Source organism: Cylas formicarius, unplaced genomic scaffold (genome assembly GCF_029955315.1).
Source record: "Cylas formicarius isolate icCylForm1 unplaced genomic scaffold, icCylForm1.1 PGA_scaffold_1__22_contigs__length_36826433, whole genome shotgun sequence".
In the NCBI taxonomy this organism is placed as follows: domain Eukaryota; kingdom Metazoa; phylum Arthropoda; class Insecta; order Coleoptera; family Brentidae; genus Cylas; species Cylas formicarius.
The window spans coordinates 22086356-22104593 of record NW_026844264.1 but is presented as its reverse complement, the minus strand read 5'-3'; the positions used below and the strand labels follow the sequence as shown (position 1 = coordinate 22104593).

The 18238-nt window shown below is 33.5% G+C and overlaps 2 protein-coding genes across 3 annotated transcripts in view; one reads left to right on the top strand and one right to left on the bottom strand.

The window, feature by feature from the left end:
- The first annotated feature begins 769 nt into the window (after positions 1 to 769).
- LOC132697117 (uncharacterized) overlaps positions 770 to 18238 on the top strand; it is an 88003-nt gene continuing 70534 nt past the window's right edge. The window contains exons 1-7 of the mRNA XM_060662409.1: positions 770 to 976; positions 3061 to 3283; positions 3965 to 4104; positions 5458 to 5614; positions 6234 to 6413; positions 7907 to 8022; positions 10790 to 10849. Of these exons, the coding sequence (XP_060518392.1) occupies positions 770 to 976; positions 3061 to 3283; positions 3965 to 4104; positions 5458 to 5614; positions 6234 to 6413; positions 7907 to 8022; positions 10790 to 10849 (1083 nt within the window). The remainder of the gene's footprint in view (positions 977 to 3060; positions 3284 to 3964; positions 4105 to 5457; positions 5615 to 6233; positions 6414 to 7906; positions 8023 to 10789; positions 10850 to 18238) is intronic.
- The window catches only part of LOC132696688 (CD63 antigen-like), a 67385-nt gene continuing 61087 nt past the window's right edge, over positions 11941 to 18238 (bottom strand). Inside the window, exons 7-8 of one of the 2 annotated variants that reach the window (XM_060661670.1) lie at positions 13679 to 13886; positions 11941 to 12579 (exon numbers count right to left, since the gene is read on the bottom strand). In XM_060661670.1, coding sequence (XP_060517653.1) covers positions 13685 to 13886 — 202 coding nt within the window. In that variant the 3' untranslated portion in view covers positions 11941 to 12579; positions 13679 to 13684. The remainder of the gene's footprint in view (positions 12580 to 13678; positions 13887 to 18238) is intronic. The other variant, XM_060661669.1, reaches the window with a different exon arrangement.

Sequence of the window (18238 nt, the reverse complement as noted above, 5' to 3'; positions counted from 1 at the left end):
TATTAGAACATCCTTTAAGTAAAAGTTTTCTATGGTGGTATAGATACGTGGATGATGTCTTTGCTTGCTTTGTTGGAACAGACAGTCAATCGAATTCTTTTGTAAATTACATTAATTCAATACATAATCGTATAAAATTCACTATCGAGATTGAACAGGATAACTCTATTAATTTTTTAGACTTAACTATTACGAACACGTAAAACAAATTAGATTTTTCCATTTATCATAAACCTTGACACACGGACAAGGTCATACATAACAGCTCCAATCACCAACATCTATCGTGTAGTGGATCGTTTTATTTGGCACACGGTGTATTTTGGATTGATTCTTATAATTTAGGTATTATTTCTGTATCGACAATTAATAATGAAGATCATGTAACATTAAAGAAAACTTCACAAGTAAGGATATGGAAAAAGTTGATACAAATAAAATAAATCTGATTTGTACTTCAACTTATTCGTTTCAAAATATTATCGGAAGAATTTTTTTTTATTAGTTATGGCAATCAAAATACTGTGAAAACTATATTAAGTTTAAATAAAACAAATTTTTGGGATATAAATCGGACCTTATTGTCATTTTACGATACTCTCTGTTAAACATTACGATAAGACCACTGTGCTACTGATAAAATAATTATATCGGTAATTTGAAATACTAAGTCTGCGTTAAAATTTATGAATATTCGTTTGGAGACATTGAAACTCGCCAAAACAATAATTTGTGCCTCAAATCGATGAGTCCATAAATCGGTGAAATAATGTATCAGAGTTTTAAGCGAACTTTTATTTCTGTTAATTCGCAGTTTTTGAATAAAAGTGTATTCGAAATTTCGGAAGAGGTTAAGAGTGCATTAAGTGCTAAGAAAGCAGTCGTTGCGTTAGAATCTGCAATTATCACTCATGGAATGCCTTATCCAGAAAACATTCAATGTGCATTAGAGGTCGAAAATGTTGTGAGGACTCAGGTAAGTTCTAAATATTTTCTACATGCCAAACACAAAATAAGTTTGGAAAACATCATTCTTTTCAGTTTATTTAAAAACTGTATAAAATTTGTTTCATGTCGGTCCGAACTCTCTTTATTCAATAAAAACAAAAACAACAACTGAAATACTCAAATACAAGATATCAATTCGTAAGATGATTAAAATGATTGTACCCAAAGCTTAACAGAATTAAGGAGAATAACAGAACAGTGACACAATAAGAAAATAAAAAAAGTCACGCAACAGTTGGAAAAGAGAAGTTTAAAACTGATTTTATGTCACTGGGATGAAAAAGTTGGCCCCTTTCCAGTATTTGTAGTCTATGTTATATTTAGGCTTCATAGTAGTGTTGAAGCAATATCTGATTTTGAAAAATATTCATAAATCAAAAACTCAAACAAACACAACGAAAATTAGTTTATTGTCATTATCAAACTTTTAAACACTTTTAAATTCGACAATTTCTAAAGGATTCTTATATAGATAGTTTTGTATTAAATTAACCTATTAAATTAACCGCGAGAGAAAATCAGCTGAACTTTTATAATCTATATTGAAATCGCCACATATAAAGACAAAACAATTTTAACAAGTTTAAAGGCAAATCCGACTTAACACTAGTTTATTAAAAGATCATCTGAGGCTGTTCATCAGTATGTTGAAGATATTATTACTGCTCTTGACACAGATATCCGAAAATATAATATATTATAGTACTTTAAATAATAGTTACTTTGCCACCACCACATAAATAGCCTGCCAGATGCATTATATCGTATAAATCTGAAAATCAAATATCTCATAGTTCAACAACTAGAATAAAATTCCTTGATTGCAATAACCTGATACCCATAACCGAACGTAGAATAGATTTTTTTTGAATACATGCTCTCCAGGTTCTCCAAAAAAAATTACTGACCTTACTAAAGATTCTGTTTTGGCTCTTCCACTTACTTATGAAGAACTATTATCATACTTAAACATCATCCACTTTTCGTAAGAATTCGCAAAAATCTTATAATATATGAGATGGGTTCAAAAAGTAAGGTGACTTTTAAAATTGGGAGGATTACGTCCATTCGATCTTCGATATATTTTTTTGTTATATTGGTACACATGTCCCTAACATATGTTCACAGAATCAGTCAGATTGCAAGTTTACTTTTCTTTTGTAATACAGAAGCGTTAAACGTCTGTAGTGTGCTCGGCGATTTTCTGCTGTCAAAAAAAAATAGAACAACAAACAATTCGCATGAAAAGACGCCAATGATGAACCTCGCCTTGGACGCCCCAGCACGTCAATAACTGATGAAAGGAAGAAGTGAAACAAACAAACATTGAATCACTATTAGAGAAGTGGCTGAAGACGTCGGCATCTCTATTGGCTCGTGCTATGCATTTTTTTCTGAAGTTTTTGGCATGAAGAAAAGGAACAACTGGTGACGAATCATGGGTATATGGTTGTGACGTCGAAACCAAAAGCCAGTCGTCTCAATGGAAGAGCCCAGAATTGCCAAGACCGAAAAAAGCACGTCAAGTTTGATCAAATGTCAAGGATTTGCTGTTTTCGTTGATTATCTTGGCGTAGTATATCAAGAGTTCTTACCACAAGGTATAGAGTATTACCTTGGAGTTATGGAATTGTGGGAAAACAATTCATGGATTTTACATCACGATAATGCACCTGCTCGCTCTTGGGAAAAAACAAAACTACAATCATACCTCAGCCACCATATTCAACAGATGTGGCCCCCTGCGACTTTTTTCTGTTCCAAAAACTCAAGAAACGCATGAAAGAGGTTTGGAACGATTGAGGAGATAAAGAAAAAATGGCTGAAAGAACTCAAGGCTATATCAGAAAGGGCTTCGAGGATTGAAACAAACGTTGGTACAAGTGTATTATATCTGGGACAACACTAATTTTGATAAATAAATAGATACTTTCTGATAAAACTTAAAAGTCACCTTACTTTTTGAACACACCTCGTAAGTAGAATAAGTAAATCCATCGTCTAATGTTTCCGGACATTTTTAAATGTTTCCTCCCTGATACTAATCTACAGGGCGCAGTTCCCGCAACTGTAGCTCTTTTGGATGGCAAAATCAAGGTCGGATTGACAAGGCCTGAACTGGAAAAGTTGGGTGACACCAAAATAAGCAAGCCTATAAAAACCTCAAGGAGAGACTTTCCTTATGTTCTAAGCAATAAACGAAACGGCGGTACAACTGTGGCGGGCACTATTATAGTTTGTAATGCCTCTAGCATAACATTTTTTGCAACTGGGGGTAAGTTTTAGATTATTGTAATTAGTTTTGAAGCAAAAAATTAGTGTGTTGCATTTATTTGAAGAAACTAATATTTTACAATTTCTTTTCAAGACGAGACAGATATATTGAAAAATTTCAGATGGTTTAGACGTTTTTTTTTTAACTTGCGGTTAAGAATTACGTAGACAGAGTGAACTACTTAAAACCAATCACAAAGATGGACTTCATTTTTGGACTTTTTAAAATATAGGAAACGACAGCGAACGATAAAGGAGATAAAGTGGAAATACCACGGATATACTCGAAAATTCTAAACTTTCTGTACTACAAGTTGTAGTACATTCGCGTCACTTTGTAACTCTTACCGACTTTCCTCAGGTAAAGCCTGAAGTATAGTTGAGAAATCGGGCTTATTTTGAATTAACTATGAATTAAAAGTTGAATAATGTATCGAATAAATGCATTTTTTTTTCGAACAAGCAAAAGTTGTTATATTATGGAAAAGGAATATTTTTTAGAATTTTCTATTTAAACCCCCTATATTTGATAAACTACTTACTATTGAACAGGCACAATGAGCCACTTCATTTTTTTTTATTGGAATGGTTTTCATACAATTTTTTTTTAAGAATGTTCGTTGTCAATGAATACAGTTTTGAGAAATTTGACAGTGCTATAAATAAGGTCTGATTTTTTTAGGAATAGGTGGTGTGCACAAAAAATTTGAAAAAACTCTTGATATTTCGGCAGACCTTCCAGAATTGGGACGATCGAACGTAGCTGTTATTTCAAGTGGAGTTAAATCTATTTTGGATATACCCAAAACTCTGGAATACTTGGTAAGTCATAGCCAAAAGTATGTCAAAACGAATGATAATTATAACCAATTAATCTCAATAGATATTGGGATTAATGGGATTAGTGCAAATATATATTCTACATATATTAAGGAATATTTTCAAAAACAAAACGCCTAATACGCGCACCTCTATTTCAATGCACATGATATTACCAAAAACCTTTCAGGCTCATTATACGATCGAGTTGCTCTGTTACGCTATATTCAATTTAAAGTTTGTTATTGTTGGTTATTAATTGTTCAGTATATTTGTTGCATCCCGGGGCAGTCAATTAAACCGAAGTTATAAGCTAGTTGAAGAATGTTTCTATCCGCACAGTTTCATTTAATCAACAATTGCTAAACTTCCTTTATAAGTTAACGAAATTCCGGCAATTAGTTCAGAATAAAATTTGGATTTTCTGCTCGAGTTGATGCATTTATAAAATTGCCTTGCGGTTGGCTTGCATCCAAAACTGCGAAAATGGAAACGCTTCGGATACACCATGCTCAAATGCGCTCGGTGTGGAATAGAAAATTGAAATTGTCCTTCCTTATGCAACAGATAGATACTTAAAAAGGCATTCCTAGGAGGTTATTTTTCAGAAACATACAACAGTGTAAAAGCTACGCAACGTTTATTAACACAAATTTCAATTTGCGAAGTTAATACTATTTCAATTATTCGGAAATTTTACCTGGATTTTCATTTTACATCGGTTGTGGTCATTTTTCCTCTACGGGCTATAGACCTCTACAGTACCTCTGTAATAATAAAACAACTATTATATAGGTACTTTAATTAAATTAAAAACTAAATCAAAACATTTCTAGGACAAGAAAGAAGACCATTGTTTCTGAGTGGGGGATACTAAGGTTGTTGTTGCTGTTTATATTTTGTAGAAAACAGATCAAACTAGACCAGTATTACTAAAATGCGAAAATGTTGCTTATTAGCGTTTATAAACTCCTTCCCAAGAATACTAAAGCCGCTAGCCAGCTATCGCTAATATGTTGTAACTATTGAATGCAATTTAGTTGTGGGATATAAACATAAATTTTGTTATATGAAATATTTTTTATATATCTTTGTTTATTTACTTTCTAAATAACTGGATTTATATCTAAGTATTTTATTTTATGTTTTTTCTTGCAAAAATGCAGTTTTTTGAGTTGTGTAATATGTTTAGATATAATACACGCATAATAATAATACAACACCGGTGGCACACTTCTTATATCCATTTTGTCCAATTGTCCAGTACAATATACTGTCGCAGTAATGTATTTTTTAATTAGACGAATGATGAACTGTATGTTTGCAATACTGATTAACCATATTTATCGCTTTTAGGAAACTCTTGGCGTCTTCATTGCATCGTTTGGACAAGACGCCCGTTTTCCAGCATTTTATTCTCGTTCAAGCAGAAGCAATACGCCGTATAGTGTTTCAAATGCTTACGAAGCTGCCAAAATAGTCAAAGCTCACAAATCTTTGAAACTGGAATCAGGTTGGTAGACAATATTCTACATTAACGGTCGCTTAATTTTGTATAGAAAAACATTCCAGGGTCCAGGCTCTGACCATTTTTAGTATGTCTTTTTTAAAGTTGACTTGAAAACTGTTTTGGTGTTATATTATGTGGCTTTTTGTCCGATCTTTTATAACATACCTTTAACATACGGAATGTTTAACAGAGCGACAGCTAATTATTGAGAGATTTCTCAGTTAAATTATTCTGGAGCAAATCTGATTTAATATTATTCAAAGATTTCGAAGATTTACTTTAGTAATTCTGTGCATCAATAAACAGTGGAAATAAACTGATGCAGTTTCCTCAGCAATATTCAACGTATCTTTTCCAGTTCCATATTAAAGAATTGTTTATTATTGTTTATCATTTCGGGTAATACATTGTTAAAAAAATTGATTGATTATATTCAACCTGACTGACATTGGGCACTAACTTAAATGCAGATTTAAAATTGTATCGGCAATTACAAATTTTTCAAAAAATAATGTAATTTGTTTTAAGAACCTGCGGTTCATTTTGTTCAATTTTTGATTTAGAAAATTGCATTAATCACATCTTCATTTTAGAGGTATGAGAAATTTCTTATAATTTCTAGGTCTACTCTTTGCGGTCCCAGTACCAGAGGAACATGAACTACCGTTCGATTTTATAGACAAAATTACCAACCAAGCCCTAATGAAACTCGACGGAGAAGCACAATTACAAGGCAAGGATGTTACCCCATTCCTGTTAGCTGAAATCGCGAAAGCAACATCCGGAGCTTCAATTAAAACCAGTATCCTTCTATAATCTGTTCGGCTTCAATTGTAATAGCGGTAGTTTATATTTTGCGAACAAGTTAGAGGTCAGGACAAAAGCCACTGTAACTACGAAACTTCTCGGCAAGTCGTTTGTTTTGAAAATTGCGACTTGGATTTAAATATAATTACTTTTTGGTTCGAAACTAATTGAATGTTTCCGTTTTTTTGACACTCTTTATTTCGGTTATTAGAATTGCAGGAAGAGGTTTTAAACAAACACTACAATTACTTTACAATTGCACATTCTACAATTGAAAATTTGTACGAACCTCAGTGATCAACCATCCAAAATTCCAAAAAGATATTTCTGAAGCAAGTCACAAATTTATTTTATGAGATCCAAAATATACCGGGTGTTTCACTAAGGACAACAAGGCTATGTATGAGCGAAACGGACGGTGGTATGAATTTTAATAGCCATCAGAAAGCGTACTTACTATCTTGATTGTTAAAATGTTTCTGCAAAATTTTCTTATATTAACCGTGGTTAGAGAGTGGCCACTTTTAAAAAATTTTCTTTTTCTTCACTTCAGGTTTTAGGCACTTTGACTAACTCGACCTCACATTTTTCTCAGCTTTCCTGTATTTATTTTTTCATTGCCTCGATAAAATCTGACTTTGGCTGGTGATATCTTTTCGTACATCTATTCCACGTGTTCTTTCCACTTACGTTTTTATTAAATATGTCTAATTCTATCTCTATTTATTAGTCTGTATAGTTATGTGCAATGTTCAACTCTTAGAAATTTCATTTCTTGTACTTTTACGTTCATCAGCTTGACGCGTTTTAATAAAATTGAGTTGCTACGCTATCAATCGTTTTCCTACGTTATCAATCGTGCTGAGTGAGGCGATTACGGTTGCTTACGTCTCCATCGCAAAGAAATTTTATGAAAAAGAAAAACAAAGATATGACCTTTTGTATGTAAGTAGGTAGTCAAACAAGGACCCGGTAATAAAATAAAAAAAGTACCTAACCTAAAATATAAATAAAAGAATTTAAAACCACAAAAAAGTATTTCCCTACTTTATTGGATGATATTAATGGATAATTATACCTGATTTACCAAATAAAACGCACATTTTAGTGTGGAAGATAACAAATTTGGCTATTTATCTTGATTGCTTATTTTTCAATATTTTCGAAGGTCGAAAATTTACCCAATAACTGAGAATATAATATATATAACTATGGATTGGCAATTATTTACTATCGCCACTTATTTTCTTATAAAAAATTAAGTTAAATTATTTTGGAAATACCGTCTGGTGGTATTGGAATTGCCTCACTCTTAGCATGAATGATAGCTTAGGAAAAGCTCGTCTTACAAATCAAGTTTATCAACACGAACTATATCTTCGTAAGTAAATAAGTAAGTAACTAAGACCTAGACGGTGCATTAGGCATACTTTCCATAGTACAAAAATAGTTTTAGTTCGAAACGGATGTTCCTTACACAATTTGCAGATGTGGCGTTGGTGAAAAATAACGCTAAGGTGGCCGGCGAAATTGCGCTGCAATTCTCGAAGTTGGAGAGAAAAGAAACAGAAATCAATGCCAAGTCAAATCGTAATGGAGATGCAGTAAGTTCGGACTTATCTTAACCAAATATTTCGATTTGTTTCGAAATGTTTCGTGTTTGCGGGTGAATTTTAAAGCAAAGAATTATTTAGTTAGTCGGTTATTATTTGATATCCAAAAACTTTACCAAATTTCTAACAATTCCATTTTTATTTTATTATTTTATTTTTATTCGCTTTTAAAATGTTAAAGTAGTGTGGCATTAGTTCTCAACGGTGATGTAGAAATTTCAGAACTATTGCAGTTAATTTAATTTACTGCAAAATTCTAGGAATTCTAGGCGGCACTTTTTTATAGGGTTAAGCTATGCACGCGCGCATATTAAGTAGCAGGCCACGAATGTGTCAAACAATCCATACGTCACTTAATGTTTCTCTCCTAGCATACATATATTGGAACTTAAATATGCTAATAATTTTACATAACCAAAATTTAGAATATTATGCAACAAGTGCGGCAAACGGCATTTGACTCATGAGTTTATTTGGCACGAGCGGAGCGAGTGCTTAATAAACGACTGACATAAAGAATTTACCAAATGTGTATATTATACTTTTTCTAGGACCGTCACGAAAAAATCACAATCTAACAAATTAAAAATAATAACATGTTATTGAATTACTAAAGCATCATTCAAACAAAATATTTACCAGTTGCCATTAAATCTATTCGTTTGTATTTCCGATCAATTGTGCTATTGTTAACTGTGTACGTTAGACAGAGATGTATTATGGGATATGTCGTATAAACAACGGAATAAACACAATTTTAACACTTTATGATGTTTATTTAACTTTTACAATTGATCATTCAGTAATTTAAATGAAAAAGGCTGTAATTGCAAGAAAAATCATCCAAGAATAGAGCTTTTAAGAGGATTAAATTTTTAAGATTGTATAAGCAAGAAAAAGGGCTTCCTAACCTTCAATTTTTGTTTTGTTTGTAAGTTCATGCGAACGGCATGTAAATTTTGTGTGGGAAACTTAAACTATAAATGTCACTTTACTTACCGAATAGTCCACTAGATTTAAATTATAGCTTATAGTACGTAGGATTTACATTTTCTGATATATTGCATAACATTTTTCAGTTTATTAGTTCTTGGATACATTTTTGCAAAACAACGCGAATACATTCAGAATTGACAAACGTCAAAATTCAAACCATGAGGTAAAATTTCCGAAAACATGTGATTGCTCCCAAACCCGTGCGGTAAAATCCCGGAAATGTCCGAAATGGCTCGGATCCGTGGGAAACGAAACTGACGTGGTAAAATGACGCTTCCCGCACGCTAGATTGGTGTGTAATTATGGTATTTTACAGACGGGAGTAGAAAATAGTATATTATGCAACAAGTGCATTTGACTCACCAGCTTATTTGATACAAGCGGAACGAGTGTTTAATAAACGAGTAACTTCTCCCGTCTGTAAAATACCTAATTACCCACCGATCTACCGTGCGGGAAGCGTCACTTCACCACGATCAGTTTCGTTTCTCATGAATCCGAGCCATTTCAGACATTTCCGGGATTTTACTGCACCGGTTTGGGAGCAATCGGATATTTCCCACGCCTTGAATTTGACGATTGTCAATTCTGGCGGCCATGTCAGTGAATTTATTCGTGTTGTTTTGCTAAAAGGTACCCAAAGACTAACGGTCGTAGAAAAAGTATAGTGTGCAATACGTTCGGTAAACTGTTTAAGTCACTCGTTTATTAAACACTCGCCCCGCTCGTGTCAAATAAACTCGTGAGTCAAATTCCGTTTACCGCACTTGTTGCATAATATACTATTACAGAACGTGTTGCATACTATACTTTTTCTACGACCGCTAGTTTTTGGGTACATCTTCGCAAAGCAACACGAATACATTCATTGATAGGACCGTCACAATTGACAAATGTCAAAATTCAAAGCGAGGCAAATATCTCCGAAAACATCCGATTGCTCCCAAACCCATGCGGTAAAATCTCAGAAATATCCGAAGCGGCTCGGATCCGTGGGAAACGAAATTGACGTAGTAAAGTGACGCTTCCAACACGCTAGATCGATGTGTAATTAGATATTTTAGCCAGCCTAGTCCAGTTTTCAAGTTATGGGTGTTTTTACGTAATTTGCTATTAATTTATGTCCATTTGTTTTACATTTTTATAACTGTTAGTTTCTATTATTACCTATTATATATGATTGTGGTTGCTATCGGCGTTAATTGTAGTAAACAAATTCTATAACTATATTTATTTTGTGCGAAAACTAGTTTTCAAAGTCCAAGAACGTGGATGAGTTGATTGAGTTGAAACAAAAATATCTTCGAACTTTCATTGTTTTTATTTTTAGTTAATTAACCAGTTCACACTTATTAACCGACAGTGCCCCATCTGTAACATTGTGTAATTAAATAAAAATAAACACAAAGAAAGTTCGAAAATCTTTTAGTTCACCGTAATCTCCCATCAAATAATTGTGAAGGATGAGGATTCGTTATATCCTAATATACGAAATGAATGAAATGGCATCAATAAGTAAATTGCGAGATCTACGATACCCGGATCATCCGAAAAAGAACACGCCTGTGTATGTGCGTCGCTTGTTTCGTACATTATTCAAATCTTCCTTTAGCGCTTTGTTTGATAAAGGACGAAGGTCCACAAAATCCCATAAATTTAACGTCAAACCATCACGCAGATCTTTTTCAAATTATATATTTATAAGTTGCTATTAATAGAAAATTCAATCGATTTTTGTGAAAATGCACCTGTTTTATTGTAGGTAATAATAGGGGGATGTAATTTGGATTGCACCGTCCGATTGGAAGACGGCGAATTTAAGGTAAGGAAATTAATGATTTTTCATACACACCAATATTTACGACTGTCACATTTTCATAATACTGGCTTGTTAATTTAAATCTATTCGAATACATGGGGTTTGAAACGCGACATTTTCCTGAAACCCAACAAACACCCGTACAAATTTGAAAAAATACTCATAAGAAAATCGCCTATCTTGAACTCGCTACAATCTTTATAATGCATGGAACTTGCCCATAAGTAAATTGACAGCTAAAATTGATGCCAACATTGGAAAGAGGCCCCAGTTTTACTATTAGTATGACACTACAGTAAAACAAAGTATGCTGGTAAACCCCATTCTTCACATTTTAATTGTTTCAAAAAACTCTAAACCGTATTGCTCGAGTTCGCGGATTCATTTACCCTTTAATGAAAAATCGTCAGGAAGAACTTAATTTTCAGTGATATATTTTTAAGAAACATTATTTTGCAACTTTACATATTCATATGCAAAGCATATTTTTCAATATTTTTTAGATTTGAATATTGAAATTGTACTTGAAAAATTATTTTAATATTCTGGCATTTTCGTAACAAAAAAATTTTCAATTTTTAGTAATAAGGAAAATAGATGGCGCTAGTGCGCAGATCACCGTTTGAAGCCCGGACAGTCCGAATAAAGTGGAACAAAAAAGACATGTACAACTGTGTGTTATTTTCGTTCTATCACTCTCATTCTAAATCGTCATGTAAATTTTAAAGGAAAATGACCGGCTTGAAAGAATGTTTATTAGGTTGTATGACTGTTTTCGAATAGTTACATCCGGCTCGGACCAAAAATATGCGAGTTTCTTCAAATTGACTCTATAAAATCACGATGCACTGGTTCTAGAGAATGTAACTATTCGAAAACAGAAACAACTAATAAACAGCAATACTCACCTGATATAGTTTTTAAATCATTCGCACCACCTAGAGGGAAATGCATTGGTAATGTTCAAATTAGACATGGCTTTACGATGGCTGAAGTTTATTAGTAATTATTTATTTTCCAATTCGAGAGAAAGCACGTAAGGACCGGGGGTGATTTATTCCATAAAACTGAAACTTTTTTTGAGGAGAGAATTTTTCAGCATTTAATTTTTGTTGCGTGCTAATTTGTATTTTGGGAACATGCTGTTTATGCTGGATTTTTATTGACAAAATATTCGTGGACTTCTTCCTGAACAAACCCTATTGTGTTGCAATGCTTCTTTTCGCAATCTCAAATAGTGCATGCCGAATTAAAACCTGTATATTATATCCTTTCTTTCCTAAATTTATTCAAAATAAATTTAAGGCAATATAATTCTTTCAATAACAAGCAACCATGTCTATATATACAGGATAAGTTAGGAAGATGCTGTTCAAAACCATATTATCGAATTATGTCCGCTATTTACTAGCAATAACAAAAACTTGTTTATATTACATTTTTTTGGAGTATGTGTCTCAGTTCTAATAAATATATATACGTGTGTTTCTATCATGTAAATAGGAATATTCAGTGCGGGTTCTCATCATACGTTCGTTCACCTTCACACATATCACTGCACCATCACATTACACCAGAGTTTCGGGCTGACAAGCGGGCAGCAATCCTCAGCACAGCTCGTTCTTGACTCTCGCTCTGGGCTTCCTTTTGAAGATATCTTCGAGCGGCGTGGCCAGAGGGCCTTTCTTAACACGACTCCACCGGCCGCGATTAAACAGACCCTCCAGGCGATACTGAAATATCAATACAAATAGTTAAATTCAAAAGTGATGCGGATATTTTTCGTCTTTCCATCATTTATGGGTTTTAATTTTTACGTGTTTTCTGTTTTCTACTTCGGTGGTTAACTCGAAATTTCTTTTTCTGTCAACTTCTTTTGGAGAAGTAGCAAATAAAAAAAATTATATCGTTACTGTGTCATTGTAATTTAAGATTGCATACATCAAAGAATTCGGATTCTATGACTTCAGTTGTTGCAGCAGTATTAGTAAAAAGCAAAAATATGATTAATGCAACGAAAACTAACCACATACTAGCAAAAAAATGGTCTAAAATGACCAAGAAAAAAATTAATGTCATAATCCCTGCCAAGTCAAAATAAATGCTATTATCTTTGTCTTTTCAGTGAACTTCTCAAAACAATTTCTTAAAATGCATAGTCACTTTGTCATATAACGTCTGCCTTTCTCTTTATACAGTAAATCCTAGACCAGGATTATCGAGAACATGTCACTAGCAGGAGATGGCGGTTATAAAGTGATATTTCCGTAATAAGGCAGTAACTAATAGCGTCATAACGGAATTCATCTTACCGTGCAGTCCAGACTTTTCCAGACTCTAATTTGGAATATATCCACTAAACGCAACGGCAATCAATACTTAATTAGAGTACGATAGAACTCAACTGCTCCATCTGAAATATATTTTTATTCTATTTTTTTAAAATAGGTTTTTTATGCACGAATAAAAATATTCTTGGAAATAAAATATTTCAAATCAAACCAAAAAATAATAATGCAAATGCAGATGCAAATTTAATATTACATACCTAAGTAGCACTAATTTGTCAGTGTACAAAATAGTATCAGAATCATTTGCTGGTGAGTATAAATAGTATCAGGCTAGAATGGCAGTTGCGAGGATTAAAACAAGAAGAATCACGAATACCAAGCTCTCATAATAGGACATAGTTTTCAAATAATTAAACAAAGTAAAATTATCGAGTTTTCAATTTTCTACTTGGCGGTTTTTTAAACTGCTTACTACTTGGGTGGTTAACTCGATATTTTATTATAAAAGGAGTTGAAGCCCAGCTTTTTATATATTTTATACCTTTAGTCATATGTTATCATGCCCAGCATGGTACTCTCGCATCTCGTAGTTATTGTTGCCGTTGGGATTTTTCGGTTGCGTCATCGGAGTGGAAAGTAGTGCCGTACTTTCGGGTCTTACCAGCAATGACTCGCGTTCGCTTTCCGCGCTTTCTGCTCGCAAAGCGCCGGGTAGTGCCCCATTAACATTCGGCAATTCCAATTCAGCCCTAAAATCATTTGAAATGTTTATGCAGAGCTTTCCAAAAATATGTTGCCAAGGGTGGAGACGTTATAACATGGGAAATATACTCAAACTGTAGAAAAGTTTTGTAGACATTGGTCAATGTAGCCAATGCTTTTATGACAGTGAAATCGATCTAAATTGAAATGGTTGCGGTGTAATGTAGTTATGTGAGGCAAATTTTATTTACAGGGCGATTTCTTTTCATATTGTTTGATGCTAATGGCTGATAAGTGTAATAAAAAATTATTTCTCAATTTTTGAATTTTCTACCTAAGTAGTTGTATTATATTTTCACATTCCTTCAAGGTGAAAATCTTGTAGAATGTACTGACAATTTCATACTGTTGTTTTAATTAATTAATTTAATTAATAAACTTTTAAAAAAATTATATAACGACTATTTTATCATTTGTGTGATGTATATTTTTGCGTATTATTTAGAAATAACAAATAAGTCAGTTTTTTGGAATTGTTTACCTATTGATTTAGTCGCAATTTGAGGTATTCAAGAAATAAAAAATACAAATCAATATGAGTGAAAAAGTACAAACTGGTATTCTCTGACTGGGTGTCGCATGAGAATATCATCTTTTGTGTGTACTACGCATTAAATATAGTACAAAGAATTCAGAACTCGTAACGTTAAGCTTCAATACCTTAACATATATTAAATTAACTTAAGTTATTTTTTTTATCATTTTGGATTCCTGACACTACAATCATTCAAAACATTAATATAAGGGACTATTCCAATACATCATCAACAAAAAGAAGAGGTGATAAAACATCCCATGCAAGCAATTTTCCCCTCAAAAGAAGATAAACCTTAAATTTTAATGTTTGTAAATAAATTCTTAATAGAGTTGCTCTTTAGCAACTTTTTAGTTTGTATATTGGTTGCAAAATGTAACACAGGAAATTTCAATGTATTAAAAGTTTGGTTGGTTCAAACTAAAGATTATAATCAAAAGTACCTTACAGGCACAATTTTCAAGATTAGAACACCCTGTGTGTATTAGACGTTTGACGCTTTGGCGATATAGTACTGAACAAATTATGAGAAGGAAATGTAATTTTGACGTTTTTCTGTTCTAATCGACGTTCCCACTAGAAGAAAGCTTTCAAAATTCGATGGTTTTCTTCGGTAATACGTTCCAACGTACTAATTTGACCGCATGAGATTATGGATGAGTTTTCAATAAAATATGCATTCTTTCCGACCCTAATGCGAAGGATTTTCGGCGAAACAAACACTCTTATTCCATGAGACGTTCCTGCCTGCGGTATTTGCAAATTTTCGAGATATATTGTAATAGCGTTTTGCGTTCAGAAACCCTCCTGGTGTCACAAATTCTCTTTTTACTATTGCGATCTTATTATGCTCAAAATTCCTGACTAGTTACGCGCATCTTTCGAAAAAAATCGACTTAAAACAAATACAGGCTTTATGGCGAGATACATTTTTAAATAAATGCGGAAATTTCATTTCATATTTGTCCCACATAAATAACATAATAGTATTGGACACTTTCGTTTAGGTTATATTTTAATTTTTCGAGCAGTATCTCCAATGGACAATGAAACTCCCTATATGTATTACAAAAACAAGATAGAATAAAGCAATTTTGGATCCAAACGATTATCGAGAAAATTGAGGATAATAGGAATTGGGTTCATTCCAAACAATAAAGAGAATAATACTTTATCGCAGTCTGTTTTGGTAGTCTGGATTTGTGAAAGAGTTACTGTAATATCTAGTATCATTGTTCGATAAATAGACATAATGCCATTTTCATTTTTCGTATCTATTGGTATTATTAATGCAACTTCGTACTATAGTTAACAAAAAACAAACAAAACATGTTGTCGTATTAAATAAGTAATGTATTCCCATCTAAGGCGTTGGTCAATTATAATCACAAAATATTTTGTATAATTTACTTACTTGATTGGTTCCCCCAGTTTTATTTCTGAACATTACTAGTTCTTGCCACAACGTACTTTTGGTCATCTCGATTGGTATTTTAATTTCAATCGAGATATAAATAAATAAAGAAAAATAAATAAAGAACCCCCTTATATTGGACTCATAATATTTCTTTGCTGGAACGAAAATAATACAGGTTTTTCATTTGAAATTTGAATTGACATTAGTTTCTGACAATCCCAAATAAATCAAATGCAAAATGCATAATACACTTGAGGCTCATCACCATATAAATTTACAGTTATAAGGTTGTTCGGAAAGTAATTTCGTTTTTTCCCGTCAGAGGATTTAATTACGTTTTTTCGAAACCAACTTCACACTTAAGCCGCATAACCATTATATGTCTTGAGAGCTGATGTTGCAAGGCTTGTGTGTGAAAAAGTTCTATTAATTCTAAGCAGTAGTTTTTGGTTGGTGCCCTTTTAAATATGGAGAGCAATAAGCAGCATTTTCGTCATATTTTACTTTTTTACTTCAGAAAAGGTAAAAATGCTGTCCAAGCGAGAAAAAAATTGACGGATGTGTATGGAGAAGGCGTGTTAACAGTACGCCAGTGCCAGAACTGGTTTGCAAAATTTCGATCCGACAATTTTGATGTCGAAGATGCACCACGGTCTGGAAGGCCGGTCGAAGCTGACAAAGATGCGATAAAGGCATTAGTTGATGCAAATCGGCGAATAACCACACGAGAGATCGGTGAGAGATTAAATTTGTCGAATTCGACTGTTTATGGCCATTTGAAAGGCATGGGCTTAACCTCGAAGCTCGATGTGTGGGTGCCCCATGTCCTTACGGAGCGAAATTTGTGTCGTCGCGTTGACGTGTGTGATTCGCTCCTCAAACGTCAAGAAAATGATCCATTTTTGAAGCGGATTATTACTCTGGACGAAAAATGGGTTGTATACAACAATGTTAAACGCAAGAGGTCATGGAGCAGAAAAGATGAACCGGCTCAAAGCGTGTCAAAAGCCAACATTCACCAAAAAAAGGTGATGCTCTCCGTTTGGTGGGATGTCAAAGGAATCTTTTTTTTTTGAGCTTTTGCCGGACAATACAACGATTAATTCAGAAGTCTATTGTCATCAACTGGACAAACTGAATGATTCACTTAAAGAGAAGAGGTCCGAATTAATCAACAGGAAGGGCGTAGTGTTCCACCAGGATAATGCGAGACCTCACACAAGTTTGGTCACTCGCCAAAAACTTTTACAGCTTGAATGGGACGTACTGCAACATCCACCATATTCTCCAGATCTGGCGCCTTCCGACTACTATTTGTTCCGGTCCCTGCAAAATTTTTTGGATGGCAAAACCTTTACCTCAAATGAAGATGTCAAAAACCACCTGAACCAGTTTTTTGCCAGCAAGGACCAAAACTTTTATGAGAGGGGAATTATGTTACTGCCAGAAAGATGGCAAAAGGTGTTGGACCAGAATGGCCAATATATAATTTAATAAAATATTTATTCATTATACGAAAACTGTCTTTCATGTTCCCCAAAAAAAACGAAATGACTTTCCGAACAACCCAATAGATGGGATGCTCAAATTTCTGAAATTCAGTTATCGTGAGGGAATCATAGAATGCGTGTAACTTATATGCAATTTGAATATCGCACGCATTTAATCTAGTTTGATATCCGATCTATGCGGTCATCGAAATGTACCGATTAATTCTTGGGATGTGGTAGATCAAATCAACGTTCCCTATTGAGAGTTGCAGGGGGCGTGATCGCCATCTTAAATTTTTAACGGTATATTCCTTTTAGATCAAAGCGAATTTTCAATATCACAATGTTTTGCCCCCAGTTTTTTTAATTTTAATGAAAATGAAAACATCTCCTTCATTGCCCATACTGTCGGCTGAAAATTGCTGGAAAGGTTTACCGCATCTGTGGGCTTTCATGAAAATTCTAATATTAATCAATGTTTAATGTTTTAACAACGATATTCGCCTTACATTCTTTTCCTACCAAATTTATCTGGATTTTGTTATTATTTTATTAGAAGAATATTCGTTGTAAGATTGCATCAAAATGTACATTCTTGCGTAGCCTTATCGCGAGTTACTGCCATGCAAAAGGTTAAAAGTTAACATGGATATAAATATTTGACTTCATGCTTTGCAACTATTAGTCTTGGTTGATCGCCAAGCTGGGTTTGATCATTTCGGGGCAATTAATGCACGCTACATCATTCTAATCGGATTTAGGGCGTTTCTAGAAAACTTGATAAACGAAATTTACGTATATTGTTTTAATAAAAACATGACGTAGATGATATAATTTGGCACCAGACGTCGTATATGCTTTGGGCGCATTAAATCTGTAAAATATACTTATATATGC